The sequence below is a fragment of the Microcebus murinus genome, chromosome X (genome assembly GCF_040939455.1).
Source record: "Microcebus murinus isolate Inina chromosome X, M.murinus_Inina_mat1.0, whole genome shotgun sequence".
In the NCBI taxonomy this organism is placed as follows: Eukaryota; Metazoa; Chordata; class Mammalia; order Primates; family Cheirogaleidae; genus Microcebus; species Microcebus murinus.
Window position 1 is genome coordinate 56,799,361 of NC_134136.1, and position 18,830 is coordinate 56,818,190.

At 38.3% G+C, this 18,830-nt stretch overlaps 1 protein-coding gene across 2 annotated transcripts in view; it reads right to left on the minus strand.

The window, feature by feature from the left end:
* Positions 1-2,755: 2,755 nt before the first annotated feature.
* The window catches only part of ENOX2 (ecto-NOX disulfide-thiol exchanger 2), a 300,984-nt gene continuing 284,909 nt past the window's right edge, over positions 2,756-18,830 (minus strand). For both annotated transcript variants that reach the window (XM_012764733.3, XM_012764732.3), the window contains 4 exons: positions 13,879-13,986; positions 10,273-10,381; positions 6,757-6,842; positions 2,756-4,292 (listed from right to left, as the gene is read on the minus strand). In XM_012764733.3, the coding sequence (XP_012620187.1) occupies positions 4,161-4,292; positions 6,757-6,842; positions 10,273-10,381; positions 13,879-13,986 (435 nt within the window). In that variant the 3' untranslated portion in view covers positions 2,756-4,160. The remainder of the gene's footprint in view (positions 4,293-6,756; positions 6,843-10,272; positions 10,382-13,878; positions 13,987-18,830) is intronic.

The window sequence follows — 18,830 nt, forward strand, 5'->3', positions numbered from 1 at the left end:
CAAATCTCACCTCTGTTTTAGAAATGTAAGCAAGTTACTTTACATCTCCAATGCTTAGCTGAAATAGAGGCTAATCCCATCTACTTTTTACATTGTAGTAAAAAATTAATGTGTATATATATATATATATCCTCATAAGTGTGAATCACAATGCTAACTTTTATCATTTTTATTATTAGTGCACACAAATGTAGTTTAGAATGCTACACAAATACTCATGTAACAAATATTTACTGAGTACCTACAATGCACCAAGTTCTAGGGATGTGGCAGTAAACAAGACAAATGAGGACCACAATCTCATGGAACTCATAGAACTTTCCCCTTGGAGGTGGGGTGCAGGTACAGACAGTGATAGTTCAGGTCTCAAGAGCAAGACGTCATTACCACCTTATCCACACCACTCAGGTTGGTCAGCACTGAATGTTTTCACACTGAGCTGCTTTGGTTTTGGCTAACGGGTGAAAGGCTTCAGTTCAGGCTTGTGTTCCAGCTGCCCTTCAAGCTCCTTAAAGGCAAGGGTCAGTCATGCTCCTTTTGTATCTCACAGTGCCTGGCAGAGTGTCTGGGATTGAGTAAATGTTTGGAATATGTTTGAACTGCTGAATTTCCTACCTTGAGGTCCAGCAACATGATGTAGCCCACAATTCCAGGTATGAACACAAAAACGTATTTAAAAAATGTGGGCAAGGCCATGAACTTTGGCTGAATAATAATCATAAATCATAATTCTTTATTGGGAACTCACTGTGGGCCAGGCACTGGTCGGGCAACTTGCAGATACTATCATCTTGTTGAATGTCTCCTACCACTTTGTGAAGTAGGTACTATTTCTCCTTAATTTTGCCTATAAGAAAATTGAAACTCTTATCGTGTCCATGAGACACACAGACAGGGAGTGACTTTGGGCAGCATGACTACATAATAGGTGCTAAGCAGATGGTAGCAATTGTGGTGAATAATGAAGCCAAATCTATTTGATGGACTGTCCAATCCAAAGGGCTTACACAGTTCTACTGGGTGAGTCAAAAGTTCTTGCACATCTATGATTCCTTTTCAAATAATATCGTTTATCCTGCATTATATGAAAACCATACATTTTGGATCCAGTTAAAAAAACGCTATATAACTTGAATGCGGATATGTGTTTAGTTTTCTCTGAAAAATAACCTTTTCTTTTGTATTGAAGACATTTAACAAGTAATTTGGTAATATTTAAAAAAATCAGAATTAGAGATGTCACAGGATTAGGGAGGGAGATGAAAAAGCATTTGTAAAATAAAAGAAAGCTTCTTTTCATTGTTATCTGGAAAAATCTAACTACTGTATCTCATAAACATAACAAAACAGCAATATTTCAAAATTCTGTAGGAATGACAGAACCCCATAAATAGTGCTGAGAAATTGTAAGAAAAAATAGCTTCATTAATAGATTTCTATGGTGATTAGAAAGACTTGTGAGAGATGGTATGTGCCACAGTTTGTGTAATATAATGCATATTCATATATATATGTATGAGAGAGATAGATTTATTTTAAGAAATAAATCATGTAATTGTGGGGGCTGGCAATTTTGATGTTTGTAGGGCTGGTCGGCAGGCTATAAATTCTGACAAGAGTTGATGTTGTTTTGAGTCCAAAGGCAGTCTGGAGGCAGAATTCCTTTCTCAGAGGACCTGGATCATTTCTCTTAAGGCCTTCAGCTTACCAGAAGAGGCCCACCCACATTATGACGGGTAATCTCCTTTACTCAAAATCTACTGGTCTGAATGTTAATCACATCAAAAAAATATCTTCACAGCAACATCTGGACTGGTGTTAGACTAAACAACTGGGCACTACAGCCTTGTTAAGTTTACATATAAAATTAACCATCACAACACATGATGCAGGCTGGGAGGAGTATGCCTATTCTAAACTTGCCAAAGTAATAGAGACACGCCTATAATCCTAGCTCTCTGGGAGGCCGATGCAGGATGACTACTTGAGGTCAGGAGTTCGAGACCAGCCTGAGCAAGACCCAGACCCCGTCTCTGCCAAAAATGGAAAGAAATTAGTTGGACAACTAAAAATATATAGAAAAAATTATCCAGGTGTGGTGGTGCACGCCTGTAGTCCCAGCTACATGGGAGGCTGAGGCAGCAGGATTGCTTGAGCCCAGAAGTTTGAGGTTGCTGTGAGCTAGGCTGATGCCACAGCACTCTAGCCTGGGCAACAAACAGAGCAAGACTCTGTCTCAAAAAAAAAAAAAAAAAAAAAAAAAAGAAAAAGAAAGAAAAGTAATAGAGACAATTTAGAATACAAATAGATAAAGTGAAGGACAGCAAGGTGTTTAGATGTGGCAGCTGTTGCTTTAAAATTTGATTTAATTTTAGCCTATTTAAATAAGAAATATTAATAACTAATAAGTGGAAAGTTTCCATTGATTTCATGAACATTATTAAAATACAGTATTCCAGGAGCCCCTGAGACTGATGAATCAAAGCTTTCCTTGGCATTGATGACAGAGATGCTTCAGTGAGGAAGCTAGTGCGAAAATAGCCCTAGCTTCCTGCTGGTGCCACAGCAGGGTGCTTGAGAGGGAAGCAAATTTTCAGCATGAATGCGCTGCTATGGAACCCTATTTCTAGCTGTCAAAGCAGGTTTAGCATCTTTTTCCAACATCCTGATAACCCAGAGGAAGAAATTGCAATGATCTACTAAAGGATCACTTAGAGAGCAAGTTATTAAAAACAGAACACAGACTGAGGTATAAAAAAGGAATATTTATCTTTTAAAAATACAACTTTGAACACTACTGACAACTCATTTACAAAGTATTTTCGTGAAATATTCTCCATTGGCTTTGCTTACTCAATACATTCTCTCATCCTCAATTGAGACCCAAGAAAAGGCATAATTGTGACATAAGCACCACTGCTACCACCACCACCACCACAAGAAAAAGACCATCTTTGCCTCAGGATGTTAGCCCCAAACCCCCACCCTTTCCTTTTCTTTTTCCTTTCCAGGAAGTAAAGCAGAACTAGCTGAATGGTCCACTCATACCATGCCACTGGAATCTGTTGATGGGCACCACAGAACTGGAAGTGTCCCCAGCAATCAGCACTCCAGGTGGAGCTGACCTATTTGCAGGAAGCCTCACACACTCTGGCCCATTATTTATTCATTAATTCATTACTATTAATACTTATATCAACTCTTTGCAAACATTCAGCATGAAGTAAACATAGCATTTACAGCAGTACACGGTTTGTAACTCAACACACTGACAGCAGAAGAAAAGGGGCCAACAGACTGTAAGAAGGCCAGAGGGGAAAGAATATTAAAATCAATCCCTCTGCTAATGTGTGTGCACGCCCACGCATGAGTGTGTTGTAATTCATAGAAAACTAAACATGCCTTCCTTTTAAAGCAGACTATTTACAAGTGATTCTGAATAGCACAAACACATGCCAGTCATACTGGTTACTTGCTTTCTGCGAATACATCTAGATCTATTCTTTAAAATTTTGAAATAGACCTTTCATATGATATATTAGACAAAATAACTTTGGAACATTTGTCAACGTTTGGTTTATAGTAATTTTGCAAAAAGCCACAATCCATGCTTTGTCATTTAAAAGGTGAACGTGGTCAAGCACCTTCTAGAAGACACTGATGTGTTAATCATTTACAGGTCTACTGGGGATTGGAAAGACAATGGCAGTTACACAGGATACCAAGCACTGCTGCTCTCATTCCTTTCACCAGTAGCAACATTAATGTAAAGAGAAGTTTGAAAACACAAGTCACATACAAATCATCGAAACATTTCAGTTAACAGTGTTTAAAAAAATACCAAGGGTTACAACAGTAGTACAGACACCAAAAACACTGCAAATACTCTTTAGTCTCAGGACTTTTTCAATACTTAAAGACAACCAATTGACACAAAGGGAAAGAAGTTACAGCACTTGAGGTTTGAGGCAATTTCTTTTTAGGGCCTGTAGCTCGAGGTGCTGTTCTAGGATCCTTATTTTAACTCAAAACATATTCAAGGAACGAATTGACAAATTTAAATCAATTTCCACTCGAGAATCATTTAAAATACAAATCACTTTCTAAGCTTGTCCAACACACATTTATTTTCAGGATCCCAAGTTGTTAGACAAAGAGATTTAGGTCAATTTCAAGCCCTCAAAGCCACAGAATTTCCATCTCTTCTCCAGGCTGGCTCCAACTCCAGTCATCTCCTGCTTGAAGGTGTGCTGGAGTCTACTCATGAGACATTCTACATCACTGGTGCAGATCTGCAGGACAGAGAGAGCATCTCCATTCAAACCCAGTTCTACTTGTGTTGCCTACTTTAAAATGCTGATGTATAAGTGTGTGTGTTTCGGGGGGTGGGGTAACCTCCTCCCTGTCCTTGTGCATTTGTGTGTGTTGGTAAAGTGGTTTTCAGATGACAGTGTTCCTCTGTTGTGACCACCAGACAGGCTCCACTGAGCTTGCTATTGGAAAGAGCTGGGGTCAGTTTCATGGAGAGGCTTGGGTTTGTAGCCAGCTGAATGATGGCTGCTCAGTGCTGGTGATGCTATGTGCAGACCCACTGAATCTGCCAAGTCTTTTGGGAGGGGAGGGAGGCAGAAATGGCTGCCACCAGAGCAGAATTCTTCACGTGCTCATTAGTTCACAAAGGAAAAGTAAAGAGAAATGAGGAGTGCTCTGTGTTCTTACTTCTGTGCATTGTCTCTCCCCATTTCTCTCTCTCTCTCTCTCTCTCTCTCTCTCACACACACACACACACACACACACACACACACACACACACACACACAGTTAAACACAAAAACAAATCTGTGGGCTCCTTTAGGGCTTGTTTTTAGGTGGTCATCTCTACATTAATAATGTTAATAAAGTACCTTCCTAACTGTGAACCTGGGCACCAGGGCTTTGTTGAAGGACACCAAGGGATCCTTAAAGAAGCCCAGAGTTGCTGCCACACTGAATGTGCCTGAAGCTGCAGGGATGGAGCCCAAATTCTGTTGGTATCACTACGGCTCTTCTCGGGAGGCCCTGATACTACTGTGGCAGGAAGCGGGTAAGGAGGAACTGGGCCTAGAGTGAAGTCATGCTTTTTTCCCAGTGCTGGTAGTAGACTCTATCCAGTTACATGAAAGAAGCACATTGCAGGGTATCATATAGAGTAGAATCCCCATTTCAAAGAACATAGAAAATGTTTATAAATATATAAATATATTATAGGTACAGCATATGTATAGAACAGGGTCTGAAATATATGCCAAACTAACAGTAGTTCTCCTTGAGGAGTGGGATTATGGGTAATTTTACTTTCCCTTTACCATATTTCTATAATGCTTACACTTTAAAGATAATGTGCATGTCTCATTTTTGTAAATTAAAAAGAAGCAGATAGTTTTTACTGATATATAGTTCATATAGTTCATTTTCATACCACTGCATGGTCCTGGTACTCACATTCCATTATCCCCTCCACTGCCAAATGGGCTATTTAATTGTAGAATAGCAGCAGTTCCCAGAGGGAAATGAGGGGGAGTGCTAGTTAGATCTAAAGCAAATGCCATTGAGGAGGATGTATGTAGCTGGAATATAGTTAAAGCAATAAGATTCCCAAGTGTGCCAGTGCCTTTGTTATGAGGATATATGCTTAAATGGCTTAAAAGTTTGGACATCCACATGTCAGGAATCTGTATTCAATGGCACGTCTCAAAAGGCCCAGATCCTGTGAAATAAGGAATATAATCCATGAGGAGGTTTAACTGAATGTTGCTTCTGAAAAAATGTGTCATGAGTCGATTCATTTTGATGAGTCAAGAGTCCCCCACCTCTAAGAGGCATCCTTGACTTCCTAGAGAATTAGCACTTACCCCTGCTCCAGATGCTCTGGGAGTTCCCCCAAAGGAGAGCATTCAGGGAAGGAATAGCCCACGAGATCAGATCAGCTGTGAGCAAATATTTAGTCTGTGCTACAGAGGCCCTCAGCTTATTGCTCCATCTCTCTCTCTCTCTCTCTCTCTCTCTCTCTCTCTCTCTCTCTCTCTCTCTCTCTCTCTCTCTGTTGGCCCTGCCTTGATTGTTTTGTAATAGATAATGGCAGTAGTTATGGTGGGAGAGGTGGATGGGGTAAGACCTCCAATTCTGAAAATTAACATTTGCTAATGGATAAAAATCCAGGGCACAGCAGATGGGAGGGGGGAGGAGGGGGTGGGTATATTCACACCCAATGGGTGTGACACGCACCATCTGGGGGATGGACACCCTTGAAGCTGTGACTCGGGTGGGGCAAAGGCAATATATGTAACCTAAGCATTTGTACCCCCATAATATGCTGAAATAAAAAAAATTCATACATAAATAAATTTTAAAAAAGAAAAATTCAGGACAAAAGTTTGATGGGTGAGAAAGCTGATACTGGTTAAGTTGCAGCTTATATGTAAATTAAGAGAAAGGAGGAAAATTCTTCTAAGATGTATTTTGGAAGTAGGGTGGCCAACTTGTTCAAGTTTGCCTGAGACTTCCCTGGTTTTAGCATCGAAAGTCTCAAGTCACAGGAGACCCTTCAGTCCGGGGCAAACTGGGACAGATGGTCACCCTATTTGCAAAGGGGAATCTCTACATTGAATCATAATGGGAGCAGGTGAGGGAAGCTTCCTTAGAGCAATAATTAATGGTCTATTTATGCTTAAGTCAAGTCACTTGTTCACAAAGAACACTGCATCCCTCCTCACATACCTTATTATCAAGACGGTGCAGGTAGGAACAGATGTATTCAATGCTTGCTCCAAATGGGTGAACATGAAGGAATGTAGAGATAATCCCTATAGAGACAATATCATGGAGGTTACACTTGAGCTTTATAGTCCTTGAGATTCCACATAATAGTGAATAGTAAGAGGTAACTCATATGTACAACATAAACATACTGGACACTATTCTAAGTTTACACAGATTTTACTCATTTAATCTTTCTAACAACCCCATGAGGTCAGTATTGCCATCCCCATTTCACTGAGATGAGGACACTGAGGCACAGAAAGTTTAAGTAAATTGTCCAAGATCACACAGCTAGTAAGTGGCAGAGCTGGTATTTGAATCCAGACAGTCACTCTTGACCTCGGACTGCCTCTCACTGTACCCCCACTGTACCCCTTTCACATGTAGAAAGGCTGGCATTTGAACAGTCACTTCCATTATTTGTGATGACTGAACATCATTTGAATTCTAGAATTTTACAATGAATTTAGGCTATGCTGGTTTTTTGCAGCTCCTTCACATGGCCTTTAAATTAGATTTCAGCCTCTTAGGTGTTAATAATGCCTTGCTGTTGTACTTTGCCTGATTAACCCAGTGCCTCTCATAAGACAATCTGTTGATTGTATTTGGGTTTTATTTTGTGAGTAGCTCTGTAAAGAAAAGCCAAACATTTAATTCATAGCTGACTCAAGTGGTCACTAGCATTTTGTAGAGCCCCGAATATCTTTGTGTAACAGCATTATTATAGCAGTTTACATCTTTCAGGAATGCATGTGATTTCTACTCAGCCTGACTGTGGGGTGATTGGCAGCTTCACATACTGCCTTGATGAATTGTTCTAATACTTCTTTCTCTGGCAACAGGTGGAAAATAAATGGCTCAAAAGTGTACTAGTTTTTTTCTTCAATTTGTTTTGAGTTCACCTCCTTTCATAAGATCTTGAGTACATCAAATGGACCCAGAATTGAGTTTGCTGAAAACTGCCAGGAAATAAACACGAAATTTGATTTGGTTTATAAACTACAACTCCTCTGTCCCTTTAAGAGACTGACAAAGACTAGCACAATTTTAAATTGTAGCTTGAAGGTCAATCACTTCTTTGTGAAAATCTTCCAAATATTAGATGGCAAGGCGGTAAGTTGGGCAGGGGCAAAATCTGTTCAGAAGGGATGCTATTACTTATAACACTACTTTATTCTTAAATGACTAGGTTATCGAATTTTCAAATACTGATTCTATCTGAGAAACTGAAATTCTGAAGAAGACAGTCCACATTCAAGAAATTCTAGATGTTCTGGCCAAAAAAAGCTATATAATGCCAAGAAATAAGTCCATAGTTTTAAAAACACTAAGCAGTTTTTGTGGGTTCAAACCCATAGAACTGATTTAAAAAACAGATTTTCCTTCCTCTCTGCCAACCCAAGACTACCTTTTTTAAAAACAAGAGAATAAACACTTATTTTAAGAATCTTTTTTCTGAAGACTATCCATTTACAGAGGCTTCCTTCTACCCTCAGCATTTCTCTGACAGGTCTCCCTGTTGCCATGCCAATTTGTTAAGAATTTTGAGTTGGAAGACGTTAATAAGTTGTCAGTTTCTTGAAGACTCAATGGCAGATCCCCCTGTGCATCTTTATTTAACATATCAAAGTGTTAGATCTGAGTATAATATCTATTACCGAAGGAAGCAGATATATCTTAAAAACATGCAGAAACCAGTCAGTGTGGAGGACTGTTCAGACTAGGGTGGGGCCACTGTTGGCTGGGCTTCCTAGAAGGCAGCTGGGATTATCTGCTGTGGCCTGAGACCACCCCCTCTTAAATGATTAGACCCTCTTAAATATTTTAGAATCTCAATCTGCCACTGTTGTCCAAATGGAATATGAAGTCAACAAGCATTTGCGAATAGTGCTCTAAGGGTAAAGTAGTTTCCATTTATGAGGGCTTACTATGGCCCGGGCACTGTGCTAAGTGATTTAGATGAGTTATTTTATTTAATACTCACAGTTGCCCTTTGAGGTAGACAATATCATTATGTCCATTTTGTAGATGGAGGAACTGAAGCTCAGAAAACAAATGGTGGGGTAAAGATGGGAAGCCAGGTCTTTCTGATTATTTAACCATCTGTGCTATCTTGCCTCTCAACATGAATTTTTATATATAGAGAGAGCAATTCTGCATTGATCTCATCAGAGCCCACTTGTGTCCAACATACCACTGTCTCCCGAGTCATCTGCCAATGTGATATAATAAAAACCTAAATATTTGGTCTTTGTCTCTGGTTCCTAAAGCCCTTGGAATTTCTGGAATGATAAGAGTGGTTTTTTGTATGCTAATGGAGATAACTGATGGCTGGGGGCTGCTCCTTAGCTTTAGAACAGAGCTTGCCACCAGAAAGACCTAGGCATGATTAGAGGGTTGAAACTTTCAGCCTCCCCCTCAACATCAGGGAGCGGAGAGGGGCTGGAAAGTGAGCTAATCACCAATTCCAATGATTCAATCAATCATGCCTTTGTAATGAAGCCTCCATAGAAACCCCTAAATGATAGGGTCCAGAGACACCCGCCCCCCAGTTGGTGAGCATATTGAGAAGTTGGGAGAGTGGCACACCCAGAAAGGATATAGAAGCTCTGCATACCCCATCCCAATACCTTGCCCTTTCCATCTCTTCCATTGTATCCTTTATAGTAAACTGGTAATAGTCAGTAAAGCACTTTCTGGAATTCTGTGAGTTGTTCTAGCAAATTATTGAATCTGAGGTGGGTGGTTATGGGAACTCTTGACTTTATAGCCAAAGTGGACAGAAGTGTGGGTAACTTGGGGACCTGATATTTGAGCCTGGTGACTAAAGTGAAGGCAGTCTTGTGGGAATGAGCTCTTAAACCTGTGGAGTTTAATGGTAAGTTCAGGTAGTGAGCGTCAGAATTGAATTAATTACATCGTAGGATGCCCAGTTAGTGTCGAAAAGTTGGAGATGTGGTAGTAGAAAAGGCATCATGTATTTGGTGGTAGGAAGTTAAAAAAAACAAAACAAAAACTCTCATTTGGTGACTGAAATGTTGCAAGTAAAAATAGCTTAGTCAGTAACCTGGAAAAACTCGAGAGGCATACACTTGTTACAGAGGCTCATCTGGAAAAGCTCTTTGCCAAACAGATTCTGCACTAGCTCCCTGAGTGGATATGAGAGGGCTTAGCTATCCTTGCATAGAGACTTTTTTAAATCTCCAATATGTTTCTCCACTGACCCCTCTTGGCATTGTGCTGGTACTGATACACTTCATGCAGCAGTGGCTACAAGGAGCTTGAAAAGGGCAGGGAGCTGCTGTTACAATTTTTAGGGACATTTGTACTTGTTCTTATACCCTCATCTTCAGAACTCTGAGTTCTTGCACTATCATGCTTCATAAATTCTTGGTGTATGCTTATTAATCTTAGGTAAACCCTTCCCATCCTTTGCTATACCCTATGCATTGCATATGTTTGTTAGCTTCTTACCCACTAGCAGTGCTTCACGTTCAGATTTGATAGGACTGCTGTTCATGGTCTTCTCAAGAGGATACTCAGTATCCTGGCTTGATGCACACAGTCTGGCAGGAGAGTTTTCCTGTGGAAATAACATGCCTCCTGGGTCAGTTCACCTTATTTGTCAATAGAGTTGATTTCAATTAATTACACAACAGGTAACTTTTTAACACAGGACCATAAAAGCAATTTGGATTATTGAATGGGAGGGAAAACAGCATAAATTACAAAAGCATTGCAGGTATTCCAAAGCTTCTTTACATGGCTTCAAAACACAGAATGATTTAAACATTTATCTTCACCAGTTTTATTTTCTGCCTTTATCATTCCTGACTCTGTACAAGTAATCCAGGAAACCAGACCAAACATTTATTGTCTACTAACTAGATGCTAGGCATTATTAGATATGCATTATCTCCATTCTACAGATGAGGAAAGTGAGGCTCAGATAAATTAGAAAAGTTGGCTAAGATCACATTGCCAGGAAGTGGTGGAGTTAGGATTTCATCCCAAGTCATCCACTGTTAAAAGACCATTCTTTTTTAACTTTAGGTACCTACTCTGTAAGTTCCATTTCTGAATGGACAATCTACAGTGTAGCCAATCCACTTACGGATAATCAACTGTTGGCTTTTAAACTAAAAACAAGAGCCTTTATCTATTGATTAGCAACTTTCTCTCTTCTTTCTGTAAGATCATTATTAGTTAGAATATTTGTGATTTAATAGCAAGAAATGACCATGACCAAAAATATCATTAGCCAATGGCCTTCTTTGTTGTTGAAAGGTTTTCTCTTTCTGAGTGTAGCAGGTATGTTTTGTAAGAAAATCTCAGGTTAAATACATGAGCAGGAATTAAACTGAAAAATACCCCCAGAACTTTCATGGATCTTTCTTTCTTTAGGTACTGAGAATATCTTTTCTGTATTATAAATGTGAAGGAAGAAGCTTCAGAAGAAGGAATACCCACGCTTGAAGCTCTGGCAGAGTGGGGTGGGGTGGGGAGGGGGGCAGGGGCAAGACATGTAACCCTAACAATATTTTGTACCCACAGAATTTGAGAAAAAAAATAAATAAAATTATATAAAAAAAAGAAGGAATAAAAGAAATCACTGCTTTGGTCTCTTATTGGGGTAAAAGCAAATGCTGGTGAAATGCTCCTTGTGGGGCAGATATCATGGCTGACTCATGCTTTGTTACTTCTTCCCTTCCACAAGCCCTTGGCAGGGACAGGATTCCTTCTGTTTTCTTTAAAGATGTTTTCAAAGCTTCCAGGATGCTGTCTCTGAATGAAATGAATGGTCTAGACTGCAAGACATGTTGTTTTGAGAATTTACAGGCTTCCTGACTATAGTCAGAAGGGAACCCTTTCTTGATCATCTACTCAATCTTTGGCCCTTAGAATCCAATCCAGGCAGTAACCATTATGCCACGTTTGATTTATACTACTGGCTCACTTCTAAGCCACGGGCTTCACATCTGCTTCTAACCCCTTTAAAACATTAAATGATCCAGTAAGCCATTTCTCAAGTGTGAAAGTTTAACAGATTGGGGTTGATTTAAGATGTGAAGATATTCTGAGAAGTTTTAGCCATCCTGAATAGAACTGCAGCCTTACTGAAACCTGACTTCAGTTTTATTATAGCTGGCATTTATAAAATTAGATGGTATATTGAAGGGATGCTTATCACCCTGAATTTTACTAGCTGATTCAAAGAGCTAGTTCTTTCAGCAGTAAGACAGACATAAGTCACATTGTTATATTGCAAAACATTGACAATAACTCACAGTGTAGCTTACTGTCAAGAAACCCAAACAAAAACAAACAAAAAAGGATCCCTCTTCACCAAAACGTATTGCTTTCCTTTCAACCTGAAATTATTTTTGCAGTCTAATGTAATGGTACTTTGCTTCCTAACCTAATTGTGTCAGGTTGAAATATTTGGTCACAAGTCAGCTTCCCAGAGAAGATCAGTTTATAATGAACTGTCATGAATTTCTCTAAAAGAAGCTTTGCTTAAATAACAGGGAAAACATATTTTGACTGACTTTTTATGGATTATCAGTTGGATCTCATTCCCTGTTTTCTTTAGCTGCCATTTCATGGTCTATTCAGTTTTCAAATAAGAAACACTTATCATTAGGCACAGGATGACATGCTTCTCCTATGCCATTTGGCCTCTTGCTTCTTTAAATGAAATATGTTACAAAGCAGAAAGCTGTTTACATGAAAAATGTCCTTAAGTCAATTTGTGATGTCAATCCTGAAGAGTGATCTTAAGCATAATGTCATGAGCATAACCCCAGGTCTACATAGTCTTCTGGCTACATACTCAGCTTTATGTGCAAAGCAAAACAGAGTTATGTGGCAGCTCTGGGACATTTAGAAGCTCTGATAGCATGAGGGAAGTCCTGATTAGGAGAGCAGCTTTGGCACATTTCAATTAAATGTTTGATAAATGAATTTCTCTGGGATTGTGCTTGTTTCTTTAATAGTATCCACAAAAACTGGGAAGTGAGTTGGTTTTATGAAGTGGAAGAATTAAAAGCATATTGCAAATGGCCTCTAGAAGAAAACACTTTCAATCATATGTTTCAACTACACCAAGGTTGCCAGTTCTTAATGGCACTCTGGGGGAAGGCATTGTGCTGGTAAACATACCCAGGACCTGTGTGCATTGCATCTTCTTGAGCTGAACACAGAAGATAAAGAGCATGAGCTTTTGAGGAAGAGTATCATTGTTGATTTCTGACTCTTGGTCCAAGCTTATAATATTCTCTTCCTTCAGAGACATTAAAAGCAGGCAGTTCTGGTCAATGGGCCTTTCTTTTCAGAGGATAACTTCGGCTGAATGTCCATGCATCAAGGAGATTGAAGAGGTATGACAGAGAGTCAGCCATTAGTAGACTTTATACACTTTGAACAGACCAGGCACCTGATTCATGGTTGTGATAAACTAATCTATCCAGATGTTAGCAGATGCTCTCAGAGATCCTCACTGGTAGTTCTTATTACTGAGGGCTTTCACTTGATAAAGTTCTATATTGACTTCCCAGTTGCTAGTCTCTAGCTTTAGAATACTGTGTCTCCTTGTTTCTATCCAAGGGTTCCCTCCTTTTGGTATTGGCTACTATTCTCACTTGCAGCTGCTCATTATTACACTAGATGGAGTGTCTGCAATAAAATGTCAACATTCTATGGTGCACTTGTGTTCCTTTAACAAAATGTTTAAAGTTACCTTGGGTCACATAAATTTTCAGTATTGCTATTTTCTTGATAACGAGAAGCAGGGAAGAGGTGTACATTTTGGTCTTCTCCAAGGGGGAAGACTGAGGAATTTTAGGGATGGACTGACCTCTTATTCATCAAAAGGTATACTCTCTAGAATCCTTAGAAATGCTAAGGACTCATACCTAAAAGCAGATCCCTTAATACAAGTTACCATGGAGAAGGGCTTTTAATCCCTAATCAGCTAAACATTCCACATTGATTCCTATTATGGTAACTTCCAGAGCATTTTCATTGTCACTGACAGTGGTTAAATAGTCAAGGGAAAAGGTTCACTTAGGGCACATGTACCTTTTCTTTAAGATTTTCCAACATTTTTTCCACCTGCAACTTATCATCTTTTACTTTTTCAAGTTCAGCTTCTTTCCTTTTGTATTCCTCTTGGACTTTGAGTAGATGCTACAAGAAAGACAAAAGACAGTCAAGTCACCAACTAAGAATCCGCACTTCACTTAAAATCCCTGGCTGAGGTTAGATATCAGGTGAGCCTGTTTCACTTTTCCCTAGCACACACGATCATTTTTCCATGCAGTGATTGGGAAAATCAAGATATTTCTCACTTTAAGTTATTTTATCTGGCTCTTATGAACTTCCTTTGAACTTGTTCATATTTTAGAAAGGGCCTGAGAAACTAATTGATCCAGTCACTTAACTTCTTCTCTATTCTGGCCTGGAGTAAGGGCAGGGTGCAGTTAATACCATGTGGACAATGTCTTAATTGCTGCATAGAAGTGAACTTGATGTTGTAAAGCAGGGGTCCTCAAAATTTTTAAACAGGGGGCCAGTTCACTGTCCCTCAGACCGTTGGAGGGCCAGACTATAGTTTTAAAAAAACTATGAACAAATTCCTATGCACACTGCACATATCTTATTTTGAAGTAAAAAAACAAACGGGCAAAAACACCCGCATGTGGCCTGTGGGCCGCCATAGTTTGAGGACACTTGTTGTAAAGCATTCTCACAAATAGCCATTTGCTAAGCCAAGTTCAATTTCTGTGAGGAAAGTAGTAAAGAATACAAGTGTTACATATGTTAGTTTCCCTATCAGTAGGCAGGGAGCTGGATTGATCATTATTAATAATTTCAACAGTACTATTCATTGAGTGCCTCATATGTACTAAGCATTGTGCTAAGGGTTTTATATGCATGATTTCATCTAAGGCTCCCAATAAACCTAGGATTCTATTATCCCTGAGGCTTAAAGAAGTTAAGTGGCTTCCCTAAGGCCATTCAGACAGTAAGTGGCAGAGATGGGATTTAAAACCAGATCAGGTTAACCTCAGAGTCCATATTCTTATCTACCATTTTATACTATATATCTTTTGGGATAAAATGGAAGAAATTTTATCATAGTTTACAAGGCTATTTTTTAAAAAAAAATAATCAAAATGAGTGAAATTAATTTTTGGGGAGGTAGAAACCTAATTCTCACTGAGATCTTTGAAGTTCACCCTTTTTAAATTGCATTTGAATAGCAGAACTGTCCTCATGTGAAATGGTTACAAAATCAAGGTAAGAGGGGAAAAACAACAATAAAAATGATTCCACAGTCTTGCTTGTCAGAGGCTTGCAAAAGACCACTGATAGGGATAAAAATGGTACAATATTAATATATTGTCAAAGTTCTTTTATGTCTAGCTGAGGAGATGCATTTTCTGGTAGAAAGATCTCTGATATAATTTACATGTTCTAATTAAACTCCATGGTGACAGTAAAAAGAAGGTAAGCATTACTTCACACATTTTGCTAATAGGAAAGGTGAAATATTAATGTGATATTACTTGTCATACAGGAAGACAATGGTGGCAGAAATAATAACATGGAGCTCCTAGTGCCAGAAGAACTTCCCTGTTCATAATTTATAATTTCCCATCAGCAATTAGCTTTTCCCTAGCTGATTCCAAGACATATAGTTAAAAAATGATTGCACAATTTAAGTTGTAAGGAAAATGGCTGGTAGTCTGGTATGACAGAGGATAATACTCTTATTCAGAAGCACTAATCCTTTACTGTAGTGAAAGCAGATGTTGATATCTTTTAAATTGTAGGCTCACTGTGGTGATGGTTACATAAAACTTCTTTATCTTGAGCATCTATTACGCAATGTTGTATCTGAGTGCAATTACAGTTAGAAACACTTATTTACTACTTTTACATTTTTATTTCAGAATATTATGGGGATACAAACGTTTTGGTTACATGAATTGCTTTTGTATAGTTTGAGTCAAAGGTACCCAGATAGTGTGCATTGTACCTGTCAGGTGTGAATTTGCCCATCCCCTCCTCCCCCTCCCAACTACTTGATTTCCGTTGAATTTTATGTCCATATGTGCACATAAGTGTTGATCAATTAGTTCCAGTTTATTATTGAGTACATGTGGTGCTTGTTTTTCCATTCTTTCACTACTTCACTTAAAAGGATAGTCTCAAGTTCCATCCCGGTTGTTACAAAAGGTATTAGTTCACCATTTTTATGGCTGAGTAATGCTCCATGGTATACATATATCATATTTTATTAATTCATTCATGTATTGATGGGCACTTGGGTTGTTTACATATCTTTGAAATTATGAATTGTGCTGCCATAGACATTTGAGTGCCAGTGTCTTTTTTTTTTTTAATAAAATGTCTTTTATTCCTTTAGGTAAATACCCAGTAGTGGGATTGCTGGATCAAATGGTAGGTCTACATTTAGTTCTTTGAGGTATCTGCATGCTACTTTCCATAGAGGTTGCACTAGTTTGTAGTCCCACCAACACTATATAAGTGTTCCTTTCTCTTTGCATCCATGCCAGCATCTGTTGTTTTAGGATTTTTTGCTAAAAGCCATTCCCACTAGATTTAGGTGATATCTCATTGTGGTTTTGATTTGCATTTCCCTGATGATTAGAGACATTAAGCATTTTTCATATATTTATTGGCCATTAGTCTATCTTCTTTTGAAAAGCCTATGTTCATTTCTTTTGCCCAATTTTTAATGAAGTTGTTTGATTTATTTTCTTGCTGATTCACTTGAGTTCTTCATAGATTCTGGTGATCAGCCCTTTCTTGGATTTATAGCATGCAAATGTTTTCTCCCATTCCATAGATTGTCTATTTGCTCTATTGATTGTTTCCTTGGCTGTGCAGAAGCTTTCTAATTTAATCAGGTCCCATTTATTTATTTTTGTTGTTGCTGTGATTGTCTTTGGGGTCTTCTTCATAAATTTTTTGCCTAGGCTGATATCTATAAGAGTTTTTGCAACCTCTTCCTCTAGAATTCTTATAGTTTCATGCCTTAGGTTTAAGTCTGTTATCCATCATGAACTAATTTTTGTGAGTGATGAGAGGTACAGATCCTGTTTCAGTCTTCTCTCTGTGGTTATCCAATTTTCCAAGAACCATTTATTGAATATAGATTTATTTCCCCAGTGTATGTTTTTGTCTGCTTTGCCAAAGATCAGATAGCAATATGAGGATGGTTTTATATCTAGGTTCTCTGTTCTGATCCATTGGTCTAGGTCTCTTTTCTTGTGCCAGTCCCATGCTGTTTTGTTTACTATAGCCTTGTAGTATAGCTTGAAGTCTGGTAAATTGATGCCTCCCAATTTGTTCTTTTTGCTTAAGGTTGCTTTTGCTATTCAGGGTCTTTTCTGGTTCCATATGAAGTGTAGAATTATTTTTTCTAGATCTTCAAAAAAAATGATGCTGGTATTTTAATGGGGATTGCATTGAATCTGTAAATCACTTTGAGTAGTATACACATCCTAACAATGTTGATTCTGCCAATCCATGAACATGATATGTTTTTCCATTTGTTTACATCCTCAGTGATTTCCTTCCTCAGTGTTTTGTAGTTCTCCCTGTAGAGGTCTTTCACTTCCTTGGTTAAATATATTCCTAGGTATTTTCTTTTCTTTGTTGATATTGTGAAAAGTATTGAGTCTTGGATTTGATTCTCAGCTTGTTGTTGGTGTATACAAATGCTACTGATTTGTGTACATTTATTTTTTAATCTGAGACTTGCTGAATTTATCAATTCCAGGAGTCTCTTGGCAGGTTCTTTGGGTTTTTCTAGATATAAGATCATATCATCAGCAAAGAGCGATAGTTTGACCTAATCTGTCCCCATTTCAATACACTTGATTTTCTTGTCTTGTCTGATTGTTCTGGCTAGGACTTCCAACACTATGTTGAACAGAAGTGGTGACAGTGGGAACCTTGTCTGGTTCTAGTTCTGGAATGGGAATGATTCCAGTTTTTCCCCATTCAGCATGATGTTGGCTGTGGGATTGTCATATATGGCTTTTATAAGATTGAGGTATGTTCCATCTATGCCTATTTTGTTAAGAGTTCTTATCATAAATGGGTGCTGAATTTTGTCAAATGCTTTTTATGCATCTGTCAAGAGGATCATATGGTCTTTGTTTTTGCTTCTATTTATGCAGTGAATCACATTTATAGATTTGCATATGTTGAACCATCCTTGCATCTCTGAAATGAAGCCCAGTTGATCATGGTGGATTATTTTTTTGATAAGCACCTGAATTCAGTTTGTTAAGTTTTACTGAGAATTTTTGCATCTATATTCATAGGGGATATTGGTCTGTAGTTTTCTTTTCTTGTTGTGTCCTTTCCTGGCTTTGGTATCAAGGTGATATTGGCTTTGTAGAACAAGTTGTGGAGGATTCCTTCCTTCTCTATGTTATGAAATAATTTTTGCAGTATAGGTACCAGTTCTTCTTTGTAGGTCTGATAAAATTCGAGTGTGAAACCATCTGGTCTGGGACTTATTTAGTTGGGAGGTTTTTTATTATTGCTTCAATTTTATTAGTTGATATTGGTCTGTTCATGAATTCTATTTCTTCCCAATTGAGCCTAGGGAGGTTGTGTGTATCCAAGAATTTGTCTGTTTTGTCAATATTTTCTAGTTTACGTGCATAGAGATTTTTATAGTATTCAAGGATGATATTTTATATTTCCGTAGTATTAGTTGTATTATCTCTTTGGTCATTTCTAATTGACTTCATTGGGGGCCTTTCTTTTCTATTTCTGGTAAATATAGGAAGAGGCCTGTGGATTATTTTTGTCTTTTCAAAGAACCAACATTTTTATTTCATTAATCTTCCGTATAATTCCTTTGTTATTAATCTCATTTAGTTCTGCTCTGATCTTAGCTATTTCTTTTCTTCTGATGGGTTTGGGATTGGTTTGCTCTTCCTTTTCCAATTCCTTGAGATGATTCATCAAACTGTTGATTTCTG